At 41.2% G+C, this 20,896-nt stretch overlaps 1 protein-coding gene across 3 annotated transcripts in view; it reads left to right on the top strand.

Annotated features, from left to right (window-relative positions):
• Positions 1 to 4,112: 4,112 nt before the first annotated feature.
• The window catches only part of qtgal (queuosine-tRNA galactosyltransferase), a 20,737-nt gene continuing 3,953 nt past the window's right edge, over positions 4,113 to 20,896 (top strand). Inside the window, exons 1-12 of one of the 3 annotated variants that reach the window (XM_086034099.1) lie at positions 4,113 to 4,481; positions 5,223 to 5,339; positions 6,110 to 6,209; positions 8,294 to 8,358; positions 8,899 to 8,964; positions 9,743 to 9,838; positions 13,840 to 13,935; positions 16,583 to 16,707; positions 17,334 to 17,469; positions 17,582 to 17,650; positions 17,730 to 17,804; positions 18,554 to 18,665. In XM_086034099.1, coding sequence (XP_085890225.1) covers positions 4,359 to 4,481; positions 5,223 to 5,339; positions 6,110 to 6,209; positions 8,294 to 8,358; positions 8,899 to 8,964; positions 9,743 to 9,838; positions 13,840 to 13,935; positions 16,583 to 16,707; positions 17,334 to 17,469; positions 17,582 to 17,650; positions 17,730 to 17,804; positions 18,554 to 18,634 — 1,149 coding nt within the window. In that variant the 5' untranslated portion in view covers positions 4,113 to 4,358 and the 3' untranslated portion in view covers positions 18,635 to 18,665. Of the gene's footprint in view, positions 4,482 to 5,222; positions 5,340 to 6,109; positions 6,210 to 8,293; positions 8,359 to 8,898; positions 8,965 to 9,742; positions 9,839 to 13,839; positions 13,936 to 16,582; positions 16,708 to 17,333; positions 17,470 to 17,581; positions 17,651 to 17,729; positions 17,805 to 18,553 lie in introns of all 3 variants that reach the window. The other 2 variants (XM_086034101.1, XM_086034100.1) reach the window with 2 other exon arrangements.

The raw sequence follows: 20,896 nt of genomic DNA, 5'->3' as shown, positions 1-20,896 counted from the left end.
CAAGAGTTTAGCGAGAGGTTCTTGAATGAAATAATTCAAAAAAAAAGTTTAGCGAGTGGATAGGTAAAATGGCCGCCAGTGTCGTCACGTCTCGCGACCTTGTGTAAGCTAAAATAAAGAATTAAGATTTACCAAGCGAGCCTGCTGATGTCATCCTCTACCGCAGCAGCTAGCTGCTGGTCACCGCAATCTTCAGAGTCTGAAAATGACCTCACCCCAGGTGCACCAGCCCCTTCATTCAGATTGGGCTCAAACCGATATGGCTGGATACATTCCAGGGCTAAAATGTATTCGTCCTGAGTCTGTTCATCATCAGCAACTTCAAATTCCAACTCTACACTCAATTCCGAGTCCGAAAACACCTCACGATCGATGTCGTACTCTGCCATGTCTCTGTGCTTGTTCAGTGCCTACTGGATCACATGTGGGCCGATGACGTTAGCACGCACAGGCTCAAACTAGGCGTTGCTGCCAGTGGGCATGCCGGCTTCTCCAATTTTCACGAAAATAATGAATTTTTATAGCCCATCACATAGCAATTTTACCGTGTAATCATTGATACCATATCATTTGTACTTGTACTACACTTTATTAAAAAAAAAATTAAGTTTGACTTTTTTTCGTGTCTCTTACATTGCACATTAAGAACATGAAGTAAAATGAGTTTCATTTAATAATTGTGTTAAGTCCTATTTTGGGAGGGTCATCAAAACGTATGAGTGAGGAGGTATTCGTGGTATGACAGGTACGGGGGTACACGAGCCCAAAAGGTTGGGAAACACTGCCGCACACTACAATACTGCACGTGTAGAGCTCCAACTTGTGGCACTTTAGTTGCCATGTGCGAGCTGACCACTAGATGGCAGCACTAACCCTGTTTACAGATTATCAAGCTTGTGCTGCTTTAGACCAATGTCCGCGAGAACTTAATCAGTGAGCCAGTGTGGCCACACAGAGTAAACAAACATGCAGTAAAGCCCACAATTATTACGATAGCCTGTCCTCATGTTTTAGTTCAAGTCATTTTCATCTGCTGAATTAGGTTTTATCTAACTGGAAATGACACAAGGAAAGGAAAACTGTAAGTTGTCTTAAAATTAAAGATATATTTATGTCCATGGGATTCAAATCCAACTTTCTCCTTCCTGTGTGGAGTTTGCACGTTCTCCCCTCGCTTGCATGGGTTTTCTTTGTGTACTTCGGCTTGCTCCTTCCTGCATACCAATAAACTGTTTCTTAGGTCAATCAAAGACTCCACAATGGTCCATAGGCATGAACGTGAGTGTGAATGGTTGGTTGTCCTCATGTGCTCTGTGACTTGCTGGTGACCAGTTCAAGTTACACCACGGCCATCTCTTGCCAATACGTCAGTGCGGACAGGTGTAGCTCACCTGCAACCAAAATAAGCAGCACAGAAAATGGACAGAAAAACTATAAATGTAACACAAACTATTATTCACGAAAATTTGAGTATAATTTCACCCATATTACCCTTGAAGTAAATGGCTTACAGATGTGCTTATATATGTAAATTAGGTGAATTTCTCAGTAAATAAATGGGGATAGGTTCCACATGGAAAAAAAAACGAATAGATGAACAAAGAACTACAAATATTTAAGGGATTCATTGTGCTGTGTAGTTCCAAAAGCCTTGAATTTAATCACTGTTTTGCAGCTCGGTCCAGTCTCTTGGTTTTAATTGACATTTACAGTAAATCGTGTTGCAATGTTATTTAACCCCACACAACAACAAGACCAAGAAACACTGTTCCAGGAAACAATGAAAGCAGCCCGATGATCTCCCGTTTTCACATCAGTAGATAATTTTTTCTTTTAAGACGTCATCAAATGTCAGTATGGAAAGATGCTTTTTATATCTCTTTACAACATACTGTATATTCATTCACCAATGTCAACTTGCTAAATAACTCCTGTCTGCATGTGATGTTGCACAACACTGAATTAATACAGTACCAATCATACATTCTCTGATGAGGTTACATGCACGCATTCCCTTTTCCTAACATCTGGTTCTGTCTAAGGAAAAAAATCAGGTGCAGTCTGAACTCAGACCTCAACAGCTGCAGCCTCGACCTTCAGAAATTCCTGGTTAAACTGCGTGCAAAAGTACTATATCGTGTTGTTTGATGCAAAGAGTGAAGTGAACAGATAGCAAAATGACAGTGAGAACACTTGCAAGAGCTGATGCCGAATGTTGTGGAACTTTGTAACGTTTTACTACACACCCTCCTTGATCAGTGAGCAGTATAAGTGCACAACCAGAATTGATTCAGAACCCAAAACAGAACTCTCTCGAGACTAAAATGCGAATGATATTGTACAGAATACATCAGTAGCTCTCATTCCATGTCTGTCTGCTTCTGTCCATCTCTATTAGTTCAAATTAGACATCTGGTTTGCTTCTCTTGTCGAGGGCCAAATTCTAATGGTTTGTCTGGAGTCTTGCTATGTTTCGAAGGCCAAGCTGTAGTCCAACCGAGCCAAAAGTTCTCATGATTACACAGATCATGCACTCAAGCATGACAGTATATTTCCTAAGCTTGGCTTCAGTCTTTTGTCCCCTGGAGCTGTTGTTCCTGGCCTGCAAAACGATGACCCGTCAAGTTTAAAGACGCATTCTGATAAAGGTCAGTGTGATCAATGTGGAAACAATTAGTCTGCGCACAGACTAATGCAATACACTCAATGTACTTTTAGGGCTTCTTTAGTCAAGTCCACTTCAAAACTGCATCCTCTCTTAAGTGGTGCCTTGATTGTGGTGGATTGAGTGTCCGAAGAGTCAAATGTTAAAACTCATACGGGAAGCAATACAGAGGGTTACTACAGTACGTTTCTGAAATGAAGTTAGGCTGCTGTGTTCCATGGGGCCTTTTAATTGCACTTGTTGTGTTTTTCTTGGGGCAGCATGGTGGCCTAATGTCTGCTTCACAGTTCTGAGGAGGTTTGGGTTTGTATCTCAACTCCGGCCTTCCAGTGTGGAGTTTACATGTTCTCCCCATGCTCGTGTGGGTTTATTCACGGTACTCTGGCTGTCTTCCCGCAGCTCCAAAAGATACTGTGCTGGTTAGGTTAATTAAAGACTTCAAATCGTCCATCGGACTGAATGTGAGTGTGAATGATGGTTTGTCTACGTGTGCTCTGGGAATGACTGCCAACCAGTCCTAGATGTACCCCGCCTTTCGCCCAAAGTCAGCTGGGATATATGGATAGATGGAAGTTTAATTTAAGGCTGCAGCTGTGAGCAAATGATTTACTTCAGAGCGCAGAGACCAGTTAAACGATGAATACAGCTCTGACATTTTGATATGATACTCTGAAATATAAAAGACCAAATCAGTCCAAACAAACTCTTTTTTGGTCCTTTTCAGAGCCCTCAGTGGCATGGTGACTGCAGTCTTCTGCCTGCCCTTTAGCTAATGTCCATCATCTTAAAATTAAGGCTAAAGGTGATGGTGCCTTGCAATCCATTGTCCCCAGATTGTGAAATGCACTTCCTTTTTTAAGCCTTTATTTTATTTTATCTTATTTTATTTTATTTTATTTTATTTTATTTTATTTTATTTTATTTTATTTTATTTTATTGGCTGCAGGGTGTACCCCGCCTACTGCCCGAAGACATTTGGGATAGGCTCCAGCACGCCGTGACCCTCGTGAGGATAAGAGGTTCAGATAATGATTGGATGAATGGGCGGATGGATATCTTAGTTCATTTTATTTTTACATTATTTGTTTGAGTTATATTTTTTCGTATTAACTGTAAAATGTTACGATTTTGTTGTTGGACTAGCATCGTTTCCACAGTCATATTTAAACCTTTTCAGGAAACAAGAACACTGGTGTTTGGTATTGATTTGGTAACAGTAAATTAAAACTGACTTTCACATTTATGGTATTAGGCTATCGCTATGTATGAGTGGCTTCTGTAACTATGTGAATACATTTATGGATCCTCCTCCTTTTCTCAAAGTCTGTGGGCCATGCACATAAAGGTGGGCGGGCCCCGTGACGTCACGTTTTAATGATTGACAATAGTAATCGCGAATCCGATGTCGTCGTTTGTTTGTGATTAGCCAATCAAAGAGGGAGTTTGATTGTTTGCGGAAATCTTAGCACAACGGGCTTCCAGTCAACATGAGAAGAAGCCACTCTTGTAAAAAAAAGAAAATAGAAAGAAAAAAGACCTAGATTACCACAAAGAAAAAGACCTAGATTACCACTACTCAAAATAAACACACCGAACGGGTTCGGTGAGTGAAACAGTTTTGAAGTATGAATTAATGACGCTAATAATGTGTTCTATGTAGCCCGTAATTGTCCGTGTAGTCGTCGTGTTAAGCATGGAATGTCCAGACGAGGAGTTCGAGGTGAACGTGAAGCCGCCAAAGCGCCTTCGCACTGTACAAAATGGAACAGAAACAGCATCGGAACGGCAGGAGGAGCGCCAGAGTGCAGTTGACGTGGTGGGTGACAATATGCTCGATATGACAGTTGTTGGACAGTTGGACTCTATTCAAACGCTTGCATGCGTTTTTTATCACACCATCCACAGCTAGGGATTCATGAAATAAAATTAACACAATAGTTTCAGAACAATGCCCATCACACTCATAATCAAGCAAGAAAAACATTCTAAGTAAAGAAAGCAACATTTTGCTGATCTTAATTCACTACATAATGCCATATCTTCCTTGCAGTGATTTTGCTTTTGTGTACGTCTCATAGCCTACTTCAATATAATGCACTGATTCGCTAGTTACCAGCCAATCAGAGTGATCAATTGTCACAGAAGGCCGACGCCCAATTTTTCCACAAAAAAATCGAGAATTTTTATATGAATATTTACAGTTTCCATATGCATTTTTTGACCAATTAAAATGATTTCAGCTAAAAATATTAAAATCATTAACAACATCCTGGGAAGTATTTATCACATTTGCCAAAATTCCCAACTTTCTAAAACAAAATTGAAATTTCCAAATTTTATACATTTGATACATTTTTCATTACTGCAACAACAACATCCTCTACAATTTCTAGTTTTTCTTATGGAGTTTATGTAAGAAATCAGTTAACCATTTGTTTGTGTATTTGTATTCTATCTAATAATGTTGACAAAATAAGTAGCACACTATAATTTCACATTTGAATAGAATCTAAAGTAATTTACTGATGCTTTAATGAAAATATTTTGTGTGTCTCAGAGTATCATCATGCCCGTGTATAACGCCTCCTGTTGGCTAGATGAGTGTCTGCAAGCAATAATGAACCAAGACTTCACCGGGACTATGGAACTATCTGTTTTTGATGACGCCAGCACTGTATGTTTGATTTATTCACATTTGCACAAATGTGCTTTGTCTTGAAGTATGTATAGAATCTTAGCATGCATCCATCTTCTCCTCTCTCAAAGGGTTAATAAGTAGCAAAGCTAGGCATTTTACTAAAAACTGAGCATCCGTTATTCGTCATCCGCCTGCAGCGTGGGTACCCTTCCATCGTCCGTCATTCGCCTTTTTTTCCGGGAGGGAACAAATAGTACCTGTCTATAGGCCGGTCCACCTCCAATTTTAAAGGCCCGTCCATCGGCTGTGAGCTTTCACTCGCACACACTGCCCCACCGCCCCGCTCGATGATATTTGAACAGAAATAGTGACTCAGTGCACTTTGGAAGCCTGCCTGCTTGCTTTGACAGCCTGGTCCCCCAAGCAACAACACCTCACTATTTTTCTCGCCGCGGCCATTAAAGCCTTGCTGCGAAAAATGATGGACTGCAGACGAACGGCGGACTACATAAAGGGGGTCATCAATCAAACCATCTTCCGTCTATGCTTAATCCGTCTATTTTAAATGTTTTCCTGTCAGCCCGTCAGCAAAACGGGCATCCGTCATTGACGGATAGACGGACCGGTCCGTCACATAGACGGAATGGCCAGCTCTGGTAAGTAGTTAGGGGAAAGAAATCCGCACTGGCTTATATTAATAGTACTGTACCACATACAGTATCTTACTCTCTATCTAAGTACAATAGCCATCTCTTAGTCAATCAATCAAGATATCTACATTATGTATCCATTTGTTTGTCTTGTAGGATGACTCCAGAAAAGTGGTGGATTCTTGGAGGGCGAGGTTGGAGGGAAGGGCCATCTCAGTGGTGTTCAGTGGCCACAACTCAGACCAACCAAGAGGAGGTCTGTTCTGTTGTAATGAGCAATCAGTCCTAAAGGCAATTGTTATGCAGAAAGATGCATCACACAATAAGCGCTGTTTTCATATTTAGCCAGTTTTGCCTCCACCCCACTCTGTTTTATACACAGCTTGAATAAAAATGACTTCCACATTGACATTATAACATCACACCATGTAATTTAGAACTGCTTTGCTCAAGGAGCTGTTGAGTACTTGCATGCATGTAAACACAATCTGCAGTCCCAGCTTCTTTAATGATGGCATCAGTTAGCAAATTATGCATAGACCGTTTCCAAAGAAGTAAGCCATTTGTTTGTCCTCAGAGACCTTGCTTTTAGGGAAGTCAACCAAAACATATTTTTTTCAAGAATATGTTCCCAGCAGTCCCACTACCGTATTTTCCGGACTATAAGTCAAGTTTTTTTCATAGTTTTGCCGGGGGTGCGACTTACACTCTGGAGCGACTTATGTGTGAAATTATTAACACAGTATTACTGTCATGGCTTGTTAGTGCTGACTTATATTAATGATGTTTTGTCTCCCTCTGCAGGCGTAATTGACTCTGTCCCCAATATTTCTAACTTGTCCTCTTATTGGCAGAAGATGCAATAAGAACCTCCATTTCATAGTTCACGTAGTCTGCTAAGCGACATGTTAGCTTGTAAAATGGCTGTAAACACGTCAATTACGCTAAAGCGCCTGCAGAGGGAAACACAACATCATAAATACAAGTCAGCACTAGCAAGCCATGACAATCCTAAAAGCTATTAAAATGCATGAATAATTTAAACGGTTCAAATCTAATGTTTTGTTAAATAAGTAATTAAAATAGTATGATAGAAAGACAATTTGACTGTTAAGGCCTTGCTAGTCGAGGAAGCTAGCTTATACAAACAGCTAAACATTCACAAACAAACTCCACAGACTCCAGGTGTGCAGCGAAGTTGCCTATTTATATTGTGAAACTGCACAAGAAACAGAAAATACTATCAATCAATGCATTACATACCCGTACACATGTATTTTCATAGACATGAACAAGATGGGCCTATGCTAACGATTGGCGATCGCGATTAGCGTTAGTGATAGCGATTAGTATGTTCAGTCAATAACCCAGAATCATCCACACTTCAGCTCGTATAGAAATGTTGCATGGTCATTACACACAGTTTTCTAAGTTACTTAGAGACGATGGTTGAACAAGAATGAACCACAAACAGGCAGTTGCCGTACGTCTGGCTGTGGTGCATCATGCAGTCACACATGTAAGGAGTGGAGCATGGAGGAGACGAAGAGATAATCATGACCGAATACATAAATACTTTTGGGGACTTGGAAACATTCTACATGGTCGGGGATGAATAAAAGACTTATTTAATCGATCTACACTTAACCTACCGTTAACTTACCGTAACTTTCTTGTATGCTGCTTCTTGTATGTGTGAATGTTAGCTAAATGTTACCATCGTAGCTCGGTGGAAATGATGTGTACTAAGTGCACAATTCCCTCTAAAAATGCAACTTATACTCCAGTGTGACTTATATATGTTTATTTCTTCTTTATTATGCATTTTATGGCTGGTGCGACTTGTACTCCAGAAAATACGGTAGTTGAAACAGAGCATTCTGATTGATTTTGCGTTTGTGGAATACAAGTTAAGCAGCAAAATGCATTTGTTTTTAGCCATCTCTAGGGGCGGCCATTTTGTTTTCTGTCAACTGAAAATGACTTCACAACTGCTCACAGCGACCAATCATGGCTGACCTGTTGTCTGAATCTAAGCAGTGATTGGTCGTTGTGAGCAGTTGTGATGTAATTTTCAGTCGACAGAAGACAAAATGGCCACCCCCAGAGATGGCTAAAAACGAGTGCATTAACTCTTATTCCACAAACGCAATATTGATCAGAATGCCCTATTTCAACGAGTGGGCTTGCATCGAACATATTCTTGGAAAAAAAAAGGTTTGCCTTGACTTCCCCTTTAATGATCAATCATCTTCAGAATTGTACCAGTGTGCGTGTGTGCATTTTTTTGTAATGGACATTGTGTATTAGAACAATACAGAAACTTTTATTTTCTTTCAGTGGGATATGCAAAGAATAAGGCAGTAGCGCAGAGCTGTGGAAAATACTTGTGCTTTCAGGATGCGGTAAGTGTGTGCGCGCAGTCTTATGTTAGTTCTATTAAAACGTCAGTTGTCTTCTGAGGTCCGACATGAAAAACCTGTAATGGAAAGACCATCTGGAGCCTTCTGTCACTAATCAACTGAAGTTGACCTCATTACTCTTTAGTTTTGCTTTTAAACTGCATGTAAAAAGTTTTCCTCCTTCCAGTGGAGGGTGTCCATCAAAAAACGTGCTCGAAAGTCCAGAAGTATATGAAGTAGAAGGGTCTCTTTTAAACTTTGTCTCGCACATGTTAAATGTTGTTACAAGTGTGATCTTTTCCTCCCACGTGCATGATTCCATACATTAAGAAAAAAATTGTTCCAGATGGGGGGATTGGCTCTGATTCCTTCATGTTAGATTTTTGTTCTATTAGGGCTAATGAAGTTTAATATGATTTATAACAAGCATTCTCTTGAAAAGCCCCAACAGTCTCCAACAGAGATCACGCTGTATTATGTTTGCATTCTGACTGACATTTGACATGGATTGTGGATTACTTGGAGGTTGTGTGTGTGTTGCAGGATGACATCATGTTGCCCCAAAGAGTTCGGCTGCAATTTGAGGCGTCTGTCCTCCACTCAAGCTCTGTAAGTTCTTTCTAGAAGTGTTTTGTCATTGATTTCCTTCTCTTTTCCTCTTCCCACTTTTTTTTTCCCAACTCTCTTTTCACTTTCTGTCGTCTGTCCTTCACACCGCTCCCTCAGGCAGAAGGCGCCATTTTTGTCTGCATTCTGCATTAATGTGTTTTGCAGACCTGTGTGCGGGAAGTGAGTCAGATCCAAATCTTAATAATATTAGCACAATGTGAGCGACTGTGTTGGCATGCCATGATGTTGGCACGCAGAACAGTGTGAGTATCCGGTGTTGACGCTTTCTGTGGCCCCCCAGGTCAGGCAGGGGCTGGGGGTCATGTGTGTGAGGGAAGTGCGGGAGACAGCACAGAGACAGCAGGCCTGCAGCCCTGCACAAACAGCTTGTCCCTTTCTGTTACGCCTGTCATTTTTTTCCCACTTGACAGCTCTTAGTCAAAATGCAAAGCATCTTTCATTTTTTATTTTTACAATAGCCTCGGCTTCTCCCATCTGCTTGGTATTGACTGTAGTGTTTGGGTCAATATTGTGGGCCGAAAAAAATATGAAAGACTTTATAACTAAACAAGTGGTGTGATTATGTAACCGCATCCCCATTGAATTCCAACTGCTGCAACTGTCAATATACGTATATAAAGAAAATCTACACATATTTATATTGCTTATTTGTGTTCAATGTACCAATCCATGTAATTATGTTTCACTAAACTCTTCTCAAAGGTTAGTTGAAAAGAAACCATGTTGACCTTCTCATAAATGTGTGTTTTCATTATAGTTGATAGGCTGTAGAGTTCGGAGGCTTCCAGAGGGATCCACGGAACGCTACACCCGCTGGATCAACACAATCACTCAAGATCAACTCCTCACACAAGTAAACACTCTGAGCTCGCTGCACTCTGTTTGTATGGGCCTTCCACAGGGGGTCATGTGGCAGGCTGTGAGCAGGTCAGCCTAACACAGGATACGTACCTGCCCCTTGCCGTTTCCACGGAAATGTGCCAATGCGCTGGGCGTAAACTACAGGATCGCTGGCAACCTTTCTGTCACTCACAATCCCACCGGAGGAAGCGGCTCACGCTGCCATCTGTCAATAGTGAAAAGTGTTGGTAGTGAAACTGTTAGTTTTGCAAACAAAACTGCACTGTGAGTTTACTGAGCAGACAGATTGTCTTCCATCCTGCAGGGGACATCTGGGTATGCTTATATCGCATTTGACATTCACATCCACACTGCCAAAATACTCAAGTTTATTCCAGATGGAGTGTATTTCTTATGACAAGTAAGGAGCAAACACAGTGAGCCAATTAAAGAACAAAACTGTAGGAGACAACCAATCCCCTCACTGATTGGAAGTCAGGAATTTCAAGGGGAAAACAGCTTCCTATTGGACGTCATCCAAAAATAAATTCCGGCTCCAGGACAATATGGGTCTTTGATAGTGTAGTGGTTCATGGGCTTGACTTTCATGCAGTCATTGAGATTTACTTCTCACTCACCGAGCAGAGGTGTGAATTAGGGATGTCTCGATCCAAGATTTTTTAATCACGAGTTTTTAAAGGGACAGTGTGTAAAGATGTGTTGATTTTTCGATCTTCATTATTTCAAAAACAAACTATTAATTTCAATAATATGCAAAAAAAAATTTCTATCACATCAGCGTAATTATTTTTTTTATCTAATCTTAAGTGAAGTCATCTCTAATTAGATTACATAGGGCGCGCATCCCTTGCCATTCTGCTACGGATACCCGAAGGAGACAAACTTGGCGAACGTAGTTCCTCAACATCATGACTTCACCACGTGTAACAAATGACATGCACTTACTTCACCACTAGAAGTCGTTTGTGATGACATTTTGGTTGCACCTCTGCTGATGAAATTGGTGGTAGGCTTGCGACGTGTGGTCTCTCTGTGACTAACGTGCTAACGTGAGGCTAGTGTCATGTAACAGTGATGGTAATTGCAGTCTGGAAATATTTTAACGTGGAAAACTGAGACAGTGCAACACTGACTTCCAATGTGTGCAAAGTGAGCATTTTGCGTGGAGGAAAGGATAGAGTTGCGTTTAACACAAATAATTTTAATATGCCACCTGAAAATGTGATGTGCCCCCCAAAAAAAGGATTCAGATGTTTTACTTGGTTTAAACCACTGCTCCACTAGCCACTTAAGAGCTGTCATTTTGGGATAGTTAAAAAAAATAAAGGGAATTTGGCTGTGCTCTCTTTTTTCCCTTAATACATTGCTGAGGTATCGAATTGAGACTCAGTATCGGCAAATCCTCAAAATCAGGTCATTGGACTCAGACTCAGGTGTAAAAAAAAAAATGTGATCGGGACATCCCTAGTGTGAATAGTTGTTTGCCTACATATGTGCCCTGTGATAGACTGGCAATCAAGGTGTGGTCTGCCACCTGCCAGCGCCACCACTGTGCGCCTGAATAGAAAATAGACGGATAGTTTTATGATGATTGGTTCAAGAGCGGGCTTCACAACAAATCTGTCAGCTGTCAATTCCCACTGCCAGATGACGTTTGTTGTCAAACTAAACAGACTCCAGAGAATTGCTTGTGCATTTAAAACAACCACATAGTGTAGCTTTGCCATAGCAAAGTCATCTTAGCTTAATGCTAACAAACTACTCAAAATACTATTTATGGGCTCACGAACAGCATTGGTCTTATCACCCTGTAAGAAATGGCTAGTTGAACACAATCGGTGGCGTAACACATGGGACAATACACACGACAGGTAATAATATAATAATGATTATAATAATGTCGGGGCGGCACGGTGGTCGACTGGTTAGCACGTCCGCCTCACAGTTCAGAGGTCGTGGGTTCGATCCCGGCTCCGGCCTCCCTTGTGTGGAGTTTGCATGTTCTCCCCGTGCCTGCGTGGGTTTTCTCCGGGTACTCCGGTTTCTTCCCACATTCCAAAAACATGCATGGTAAGTTGATTGGACTCTCTAAATTGCCCCTAGGTGTGATTGTGAGTGCGGATGTTTGTCTCTGTGTGCCCTGCGATTGGCTGGCAACCAGTTCAGGGTGTCCCCCGCCTACTGCCCAAAGACAGCTGGGATAGGCTCCAGCACGCCCCGCGACCCTTGTGAGGATAAGCGGTATCGATAATGGATGGATGGATGGACCTAAAGCTCAGAAAGAAAAATGGCAACAACTCTCTGACTCTGTAAATACAAATAGAGGCATGTCAATTAGTCTAGTGAAACCTGACCTTGGTGTCTCTCAGGAAGGCAAGGTCTGCTCTTCGTTTGACTCATAGTTTTTGAGTGTATATACGTTTTTACGAAAACTACCTTTGAGGAAATTAGTATGTCCCATAGTTGTGTATACTCATTCAAATATTTACAAAGCAGAAAACCTAAAAGTTGAAAAATAAATGTGAGCTCCAATAAACATTCAGTATGGTGTATTTCAATTTCTGTAGCAGTGGAATGTAGCATTGGAACGGCTGTTGCTACGTGAGCAAAACACACTGTCACCAGGGTGACAGGTCTCTTTTGCTCACACACACAGGCACACACACACGATCTGCATAATGCCTTACCAGGCATTCAAGCATCTTTATATGATATTACATTTCATGAGAATGTGGTCATTCCTCCATTCTGTAGCTTTAAAACAGCTCATTTTCCTTCTACTTTTCTTTCTCCACATTCTGCGTCTTCGCCTCCACTTGTCGGGTCAAGAAGCAGAGCCTAGGTAGACGCAAACCAGATTTACTCAGGGTGGTGCTTGCTTAACTTGATCCAGAGCAGGACTCTTGAGTGTTCATCTGCAGGACATTAGGTATGGTTATCAATAACCTTCCCAACCCTGCTCACTAGTCACAGCCTCAGACTTTCTTATGCTTTCCCACATTCTTATTCATCCGATTCAGGCATTTGGCCTTAGCTTACATCTGCAAAGTGTTGAAATATTGCAACAGAGGAGGCACACGTACGTAGGTGGATGCACATAAACACACATGCTCATATTTAGTAGCTTCGTCCAGCTGACTCTGAGGTTCTCGCAATGTTTTCCGCCCGTGGTCCTTTGAGCCGTGCAATTGTACGTCAAGGTTAAATGCACACATTCACACGTCACGTGAAATACAGTGAGGCAATTGAGGAAAGACGGGATTAACCTGAAATCACCGCCACGCACTAAACACGACAGCTGCCACAGGACACCCAGAGGATGGGAAGATGGAAAGAAGACTAAGGAGGACTTGGAGATCATTGAGGTGGGGGTCTGTGAAGATGTAAATATACAGCTCATAGCGGGGTCGTGGTGCAGCCAAAGAGAAAAAGAGGCCAAGTCAAAGGCATTCATCTGTGTTTCGTTTGTACGTGTAAGGAAGCGCACACTTCTGCATGTTGCTATGGAGCACACTTGGCAAAGTTGAAAATCAACCTCTGCACATTACTTGATGTTGGGACTTCTTAAGGCACACATATTTCATAATTTCACCTTAAAGTGCATTGTAAACAGGCTTGTAATAAGGAGACTACTGTCTGACCCGAGATCATCTGTTTTAGCCCAAAATATTGGTTGAACCGGCCTGGTCAATGGTCATGTTATGTTATTGTTTGTGTTGCTGACATGACTGCTGTGAGTTGAGTGCTGCACTGCACTCCAATATGAGCAGTTTATTTTAAACAATTATCTGTTGAGGTCTGTCCACTATCAAGCAAACTTGACCGCAGTCAATTTTTTGTTGATTTGGATTTAGCAGTCACTTGAATGTAAACTCCAGATCATAACTGTAGTGGGGAGCCCTGGATCCAAACAAGTACAATTCCTTCCCGCTGAATGATCTTCAATTAGATGAAGTCACTGATGATGTATGCTAAGACATTCTTGCACCTTAGGTATACACCTCACATGGACCAACAGTCATCATGCCGACTTGGTTCTGCTCAAGAGACTGGTTCTCAACTGTTGGATGGTTCAATGAGGAGCGCAAGGTAAAGCACCCCAACCTTTTCACTCCAGATTGTCATGCCTTACCCAACTCTTACCCAACCCGGCAATTAAATCGCCACTTGTCATCATACAATACAATACAATTTTATTTGCATAGCGCATTTCACAACAGCTAGAGCTGTAATAAAGCACTTTACATACAAAGAACATAGAGATATGAAGCCAGGGGGCCCAGGTCAACAGGGTGGGATGGAGACGAGCCACTGGGACCAAACACCATAACTTCTGTTTTCTTTTCATTGAAATTTAAGAAATTCAGTGACATCCAGTCTTTGATGTCCTCTAGGCAGGATAAAAGTGGTCTTATGGAGAATGCGTCTTTTTTGCTCAGCGGGATATAGATTTGACTGTCGTCTGCATAGCAGTGGAAGGAAATACCATGTTTTCAAAGGATGGAACCCAGGGGCAGCAAATACAAAGAGAACAGTAATGTCCCCAAAATAGAACCCTGTGGAACACCATACGATAGAAGGGCAGGTCGGGACTCAGAGGAACCTAGGCTAACAGAAAACGTCCTGCCAGCCAAATAGGATCCAAACCACTCTAGAGCGCATCCACTATTGCCCACTTAGTGTTGCAAACGAGTCAAAAGAATACTGTGGTCTACCGTATCGAATGCTGCAGTCAAATCCAACAAAATGAGACATACGTAGTCTCCAGTGTCATTTGCCAGGAGGATGTCATTAAAAACACGTAACAGGGCTGACTCCGTGCTATGCATGTTTTTGAAGCCTGACTGGAAAGCCTCCATAACATTGTGTTCATCCAAGAAAGATCCTAACTGTGAGTGCACCACTTTTGCCAGGATTTTAGAAATAAAAGGCAGCTTGGAAATGGGTCTAAAATTGGATAGCACAGCTTGATCAAGGCCAATTTTTTTAAGCAGGGGTTGCACTACAGCATGTTTAAAATGTTGGGGGACTATACCAGAAGACAGGCTGCTGTTGATAATGGCCAAAAGCGATTTTCCAATAGTCGGGAGAATCTACTTGAAGTGTGGAGGAACGGCGTCATAAGGGGAGCTCGATGGCTTAATATGGCAAACCACATCCTCCAAAAATGTCAAAGAAACCGGTTCAAAGGAATCGAAAACTGCTGAACAAGGAACTTGGACAGAGGGGTCAAATGTGGCATTCGGAACAAAAGCCCTAGCTGTAGCAACCTTGTCAATGAAAAACTGCAAGAATCTATCGCACATTTCAAGGGACGAGTCCGCGCAAATCAGTTGACGGGGCTTCAGTTTAGAGTCGATCGTTTTAAATAGAGCACTTGGATTTTGGCGATTTGCCTGAATCAGACGTGACAAGTGGTCTCTCTTGGACTCCTTCACTTAAAGTAACCAGCTAGTTAATACAGATGAACAAAGGAAAGAAAAAAATGCCGCTTGACTCAGGATGGGTGTGTTCCCCCCACCCTAGAATCAAAATTACCGGTAGTACCGTTCTATTTAGGGCCTGACTGATATGGATTGTTCAAGGTCGATGCTGATATTTGGCAGAAAAAAATACTGATTAATCGGCTAACTTAATGCATAAAATAACATACTGTTATATTGGAAATTGTATATGTATGTGTATTTTGTATATGATATGTGGTATTTTTTGTTTAATTTTATATTACCTGAAGAGTGTTTTGTTTGGGCAGGGATGGGGAGGATTTGATTTTTATTGTAGTTTTACACATAAATGAAAAAAAAACCCTATAAATATATTGTTAAAAATAACTTCATTTTCCCCTATACATCCCAATTTAGCATTTTCATAAAATACATGTTTGATATAGAACACACAATAAAATGAATTTAAAATAAAAAAAAAAACACAAATATCCAGTGGGCAGAAAAAAGTCCCAATCAACATAAAGTATGTGGTTGTACAAGTTTTTTTTTTCAATACAGTGAAGTGCAAAAATGTCATCAAATACAACAAGTTTTATCAACACAAGTATGCCCTCTTGTTCTGACGGCACCGTTTCATTCAACTGTCATGTCGCAGTCTGAACACTGGGTGGTACTGACGTTATGATGTTCTGACTTAAAAAAAGAAAAAGGCACAAAGAAGAAATCTAACTCCATGTTGAATGGCTACTGTAGCACCGCATACTGAGCTATAAATAAAGTGAATCAAAAAAGAAACAGAAGCGTGATTGTTGAGAATACTTCACTGACCAAACCCGAATGTTCAGTCCAGGCCCAGACAGCGATCTCCACCCATTGTGAAACTTTGCGGCCATCGATGGTTTTCACCTGCAATAATTGGTAGTACCAAATTGGTAGAAACAAAGCTAAATGCTAATACTAATAGACCCGATTTCTATCACGTCAATGAATGGCAAGCTGTTAGCTTGTTAAAAAAAAAAAAAAAGCATACACCGTGATACAACACGCAGTAGCAGCCCAGCTCAGCGACACTGTTGACGGCAACATTCCCATCAAAGGCAATCCATGTACATTGAAAATAAGTCATGCTCATTTCTCAACTGTTTTTCATGAAGCTTGTTTTTTTATTTTATTTTATTTTTTCTCATCAACACCAAAATGTGTGCTATCAATGCAGAACATGCGTCTTTGATATTTCCGTTGTTGGTTGTTAGCATCCACTTCACTTGCCCCCCCGTCTCTGTCTCCAGGGAGCCCCTGAGGACTTGATCTTCTTTTACCAGTGTCTTCGTCAAGGGGGACTTGTGACCAGAGTGGACCAGTGCCTTTTGGTGTACCGTTACCACGAGAAGGCCACCACACACTCCGTGAAAGAGTCAGTTTCACCATGCACCCCTCCTCCACTCAGCCACTGGCGCTCAAACACGTATACTTGGACATACTCTTGATCCTACACCTACACACAGCTGCCCACTGGCATCCCAGATTCCCTCAACCCGACACACACATCATTTTGCCGGGATGTTTTCAGGAACGTCAGACTTCTCTCGATCCCTTCTTGGCCCTTTCTCCCTGCGCTTCTCTCGATTAGTGTATCTCATGTGTACACAGTCCGTCACCAATCCTCCTCCTCTCCTCATCTATTATCCGTCTTATTTCGAGAAGCCTATTTCAAGCTTGCCGACTTTCCACCCAACCCCCACAACTCCTTGACACCCCCTCCCCATCCGTGACTTCCTTTGACAAGTGAAAGCATCATCTTCCACAGCCTCGCACACATAAAGTAAATATAGACCACGTTTGTGAGGTGAGAAATGCTTTCTAAAAAACTTAAGATGGTGACAAAGACGTACTGAGGCATGCGAGGACGTGTGAATTTATGAACGGGATTGTGTGTGCGTTATGTGAAATATGCCAGCCTGTTGATGAGGCGGGTTAAAGGAAGACGCATGTAGATATTTTCATTTATCATATCCCTCTTTATGCCTCCTCCATTGTCAGGGAGACCATTTGGAACCTGCGAGTTGGATTCCTTCAGGAGAGAGTCATTAGCCAATGGGAGAGCTTCACCATATGGAATGCTGGGAAACAGGGCCGTAAGCTGTACCGCTGCCTTAACGCCACTAATCAGAAAAAAGTATGTAGTCATATATATATATAGCAAAAATAGCACGGAAGAATTGTCAGGAGTTTTGTACGATTGGGAGTTGTGTAGTTATTCATGGCTGTGATGTCATTTTTTTTTAAAGGTTAAAGCTTTCTGTGATGTGGACAAGAACAAGATTCAGAAGGGTTATTACACATATGAGGACTCCAAGGTGAGGTTAACTAACCATTTCATATCTGTGCCTCTTAGAGCTGCCATCGACCATTGTTTTGATGATGTGCTCCGTTTAGGAACGACCAAAGCCAAAAATCCCAGTCCTGCACTACAAAGATGCGTCGCCCCCTTTTATCATCTGTGTCAAACTGGTGAGCTGAAAGTGTTTTTGCGTGTTTGCTGTTTCTGACCCCCAGCTCTGCAATCTGAGTTAATGACATAATGAGCGAGGGCGTGTGCCCGGCACAGGACGTAGCATACAGGAGGCCTGCAGGAAATGGGTAGAGACAGCAGCCTGATCTTTGAACACATGGCGCTTGTATAAACATCAACAGAGCTGCTCATTTAAAATTGTCAAAATCTACTGTCAAATCTTGAAACCATGTCTAGCAAATTCTTTTTTTTTTTTTCTAGCAGGGCCTTGTAAAATGCACACAGATGAAAAAAAACAACAATCAGGCTGCCAAATGACAAATAGCATCCTTATCTCCCAGACTCAGACATCAAATCTACACTGACCCCATCAGTAGGCCATCCTAATTGGTCAATTATGGAAATTAGACGTGGAGTCATCGTAATTTTCTCGTAAAAACACCTGGACTCAATCCCATGTTTGTCAGCCAAATGCCACAGTGCTCAAAGCAACAGTAGGATGTCTTTGAACTGTGCTCACAAGCCAAGGTTAAACTTGATTTGGAGAAGGCAAAAAAGGTTTTTTTTGCGCATTTAAAAACTCCACTGAGAACTCTGAAAAACGGAAATCGCCAAGCTTACTGCAAAAAATCATAGTTTTGCTAGAAGAACAAATACTGGAATACATCTAATGAGATTTTGCTTTGTTTTTCTCTCACTCACTCTTCATTTTTTTTCCCCTCATGCGCAATGTTTTTGATGTGTTTAGGACATGACGGGTGGCGTTCTGGAGGAAAACATCGACTCATTACAGATGAAAGAAGGAATAGACTACTTCCATTTCAACTGACTGCTCGGAGCAACGTCATAGAGCAAGGCTGGTACATCACTGTTAGACAAATTAGATCACAGGAGTAGATTTTCAACACACGTGCACTCTTCTGTCCATTTTTTGGGGCTAATCCTATTCAAAGTTCAGAGAAGCTGAGTTAAATTAGCCTGAGAAGCCAAATACACAATACTGCACATTTATGCGCACATTCAAGCTATGGCCAATTTAGAGTCTTCAATGAACATGCATGTTGCTATTTTACTGGGATGTGACTATCGATAAATTCTAGCAATGGGCGATTATCAATTTTATCGATTTTTATATTGTACATTTAAAGTCAACCACAAAGGCTCAAGTATTACATGTAATAAATTCATTGACAATGAAGGACAGCTTCCCTATAATTCTTGTTAATTTTCGTTGGTTTTGTAAACATAAAATGAAGTTTTAGTTGGGGTTTTTTTAAAAGCATTTTGTTTTTATTTTACTTCGTTAAGAAAAACATTTTAAAGTTCAGTTTTAATTATTTTGTTAGTTTTTGTTGACTATAATAACTTTAACTTACTCTGACGTATGGACCAGCTGTGCCGTACAGTTTGATGGCTTATTGTACTGGATAATGTTAAATTGTTTGGAATTCATTTGTAAATGTATTCAGGATTCTGTTTAGGTTATATGTTATGTTATAGGTATGCTCACGTTTTAACAAAACAAAAGTTTTCCAAGCAGAAGCACTTATTTTCACATGATCTGTAAAGAAAAAGTTCTTGCAAGTTAGTGTTGTTGAGAAGGGAAGATGGTGACCTTGCGGGAAAAAAAAACATTTTTGGGGGGGGTATCGGGAGAAATTAAGAGCAGCCCCTTATGAAATTCCTTCTGTTAGCCTAGGAAATGACAGACTTGTTTTAGCACTAGCACTGGAAATGGCTTTGTGCGAGCAGACTGGAAACGTCATGCAACATCACGATAAGGATGAATAAGTGTATTGTTAAATCAGTTTTTGATGTGGTTTCTGTGAACAGTGACATCTTTCTGGACTATCTTGTTTCCTGCAAACTTGCAATGATGAGACCAGTTTTGTAGAAATGTGCATGCAAGTTGGTTTACTTTTGGACAGAAGCATGCCAGCTTTTGGCAGTCTGTGCATTTAACTTGTCGCGCCTGCTTCCTGACTCGCTCGTCTTGCACATTTCATACACATATAAAATGTATTTTGTATCCACGGTGGTGCTATTAATGGCAAGAAGATAGAAAGACCTCTTCAAATGCGACCCTCCAACGCCATCCCTTCATATTTATCTTATTGGAGTAGAAACATTTTCTTAAAAGATGAGACGTAATGATGGCAGCTGTTAGTTGTTAGTATCGAACTAATCAAAGGTCTGATCTGTTCACTTTAATGTTAAAAGATGTGAGGGAGTGCATGTATCATCTGAACATTGAACTTCCAATGGGTGTGGCCTCCCTGTCTGATGCAACCACACGGACACATCTGCTACAAACATGGACACAGCCTGTGCCTGTTTAGCATTCTCCAAGACTCTTATGAAACCATATTCTCTCCAAGAGAGCACAGCTCTGATACGTAAACCCTCCCAAAAAGTTTTTTTACCTCACAGAGCGTGAAACTTTCTCTGCCTGGAGCCAAACAGACCTTTAACCACAAATCTCCTTCAGTGTTCCTGTCTTTCCGTAAATCGGCACTGTGCAACTTGGAAGGAGGCGGCTGGGGCACACTGCAGCATTGTGTTCCATGAATAGGCACGACTGTTTGGACCTGATAGTGCTATTAGTTTTCTGTAAGATAGTCACGTTTGTCGAGCACTCACAATAGTTAAGCATTTACACTTAAGTAAATAAAACAATACGTGATTGTGGGTCTGTGAAGGCCTGGAAAAGCATTTCCAGGCAGGTAACTCCGAATTTGGTGATGTTCAGGCAGTCCTGCACCACAATGGATTTTCATCCAAGTATTGAAAATAATAGTTGTATCTACAATAGTGTCACTTTGTCCAAATACATATGAGGCCATGAAAATAGAATTTACTGTGCACAAAATGGCTGTAATCCCTAAATGGCAAATGCCCTGTTTTTGTGAAACATTTTCAACTCAAAATTGCCGCTTGAAGCACATCTTGACTGTGTTTTGTTTTTTTCAACCTCATTGTGTTGTTGACATATGGAGGTAAATTAATCAAAATTGTACAAATACTTCTGGACTTAATTGTGTTTTCTACACATACTGTATCATTTGTAATTATCTTCCCTATTGTTTAGCTT

Source organism: Filicampus tigris, chromosome 6, assembly GCF_054856515.1.
Source record: "Filicampus tigris isolate MCC_2025a chromosome 6, RoL_Ftig_1.0, whole genome shotgun sequence".
NCBI classification, from domain to species: domain Eukaryota; kingdom Metazoa; phylum Chordata; class Actinopteri; order Syngnathiformes; family Syngnathidae; genus Filicampus; species Filicampus tigris.
Note: the sequence above shows the minus strand (reverse complement) of the source record. Positions and strands in the feature narration are given on the sequence as shown.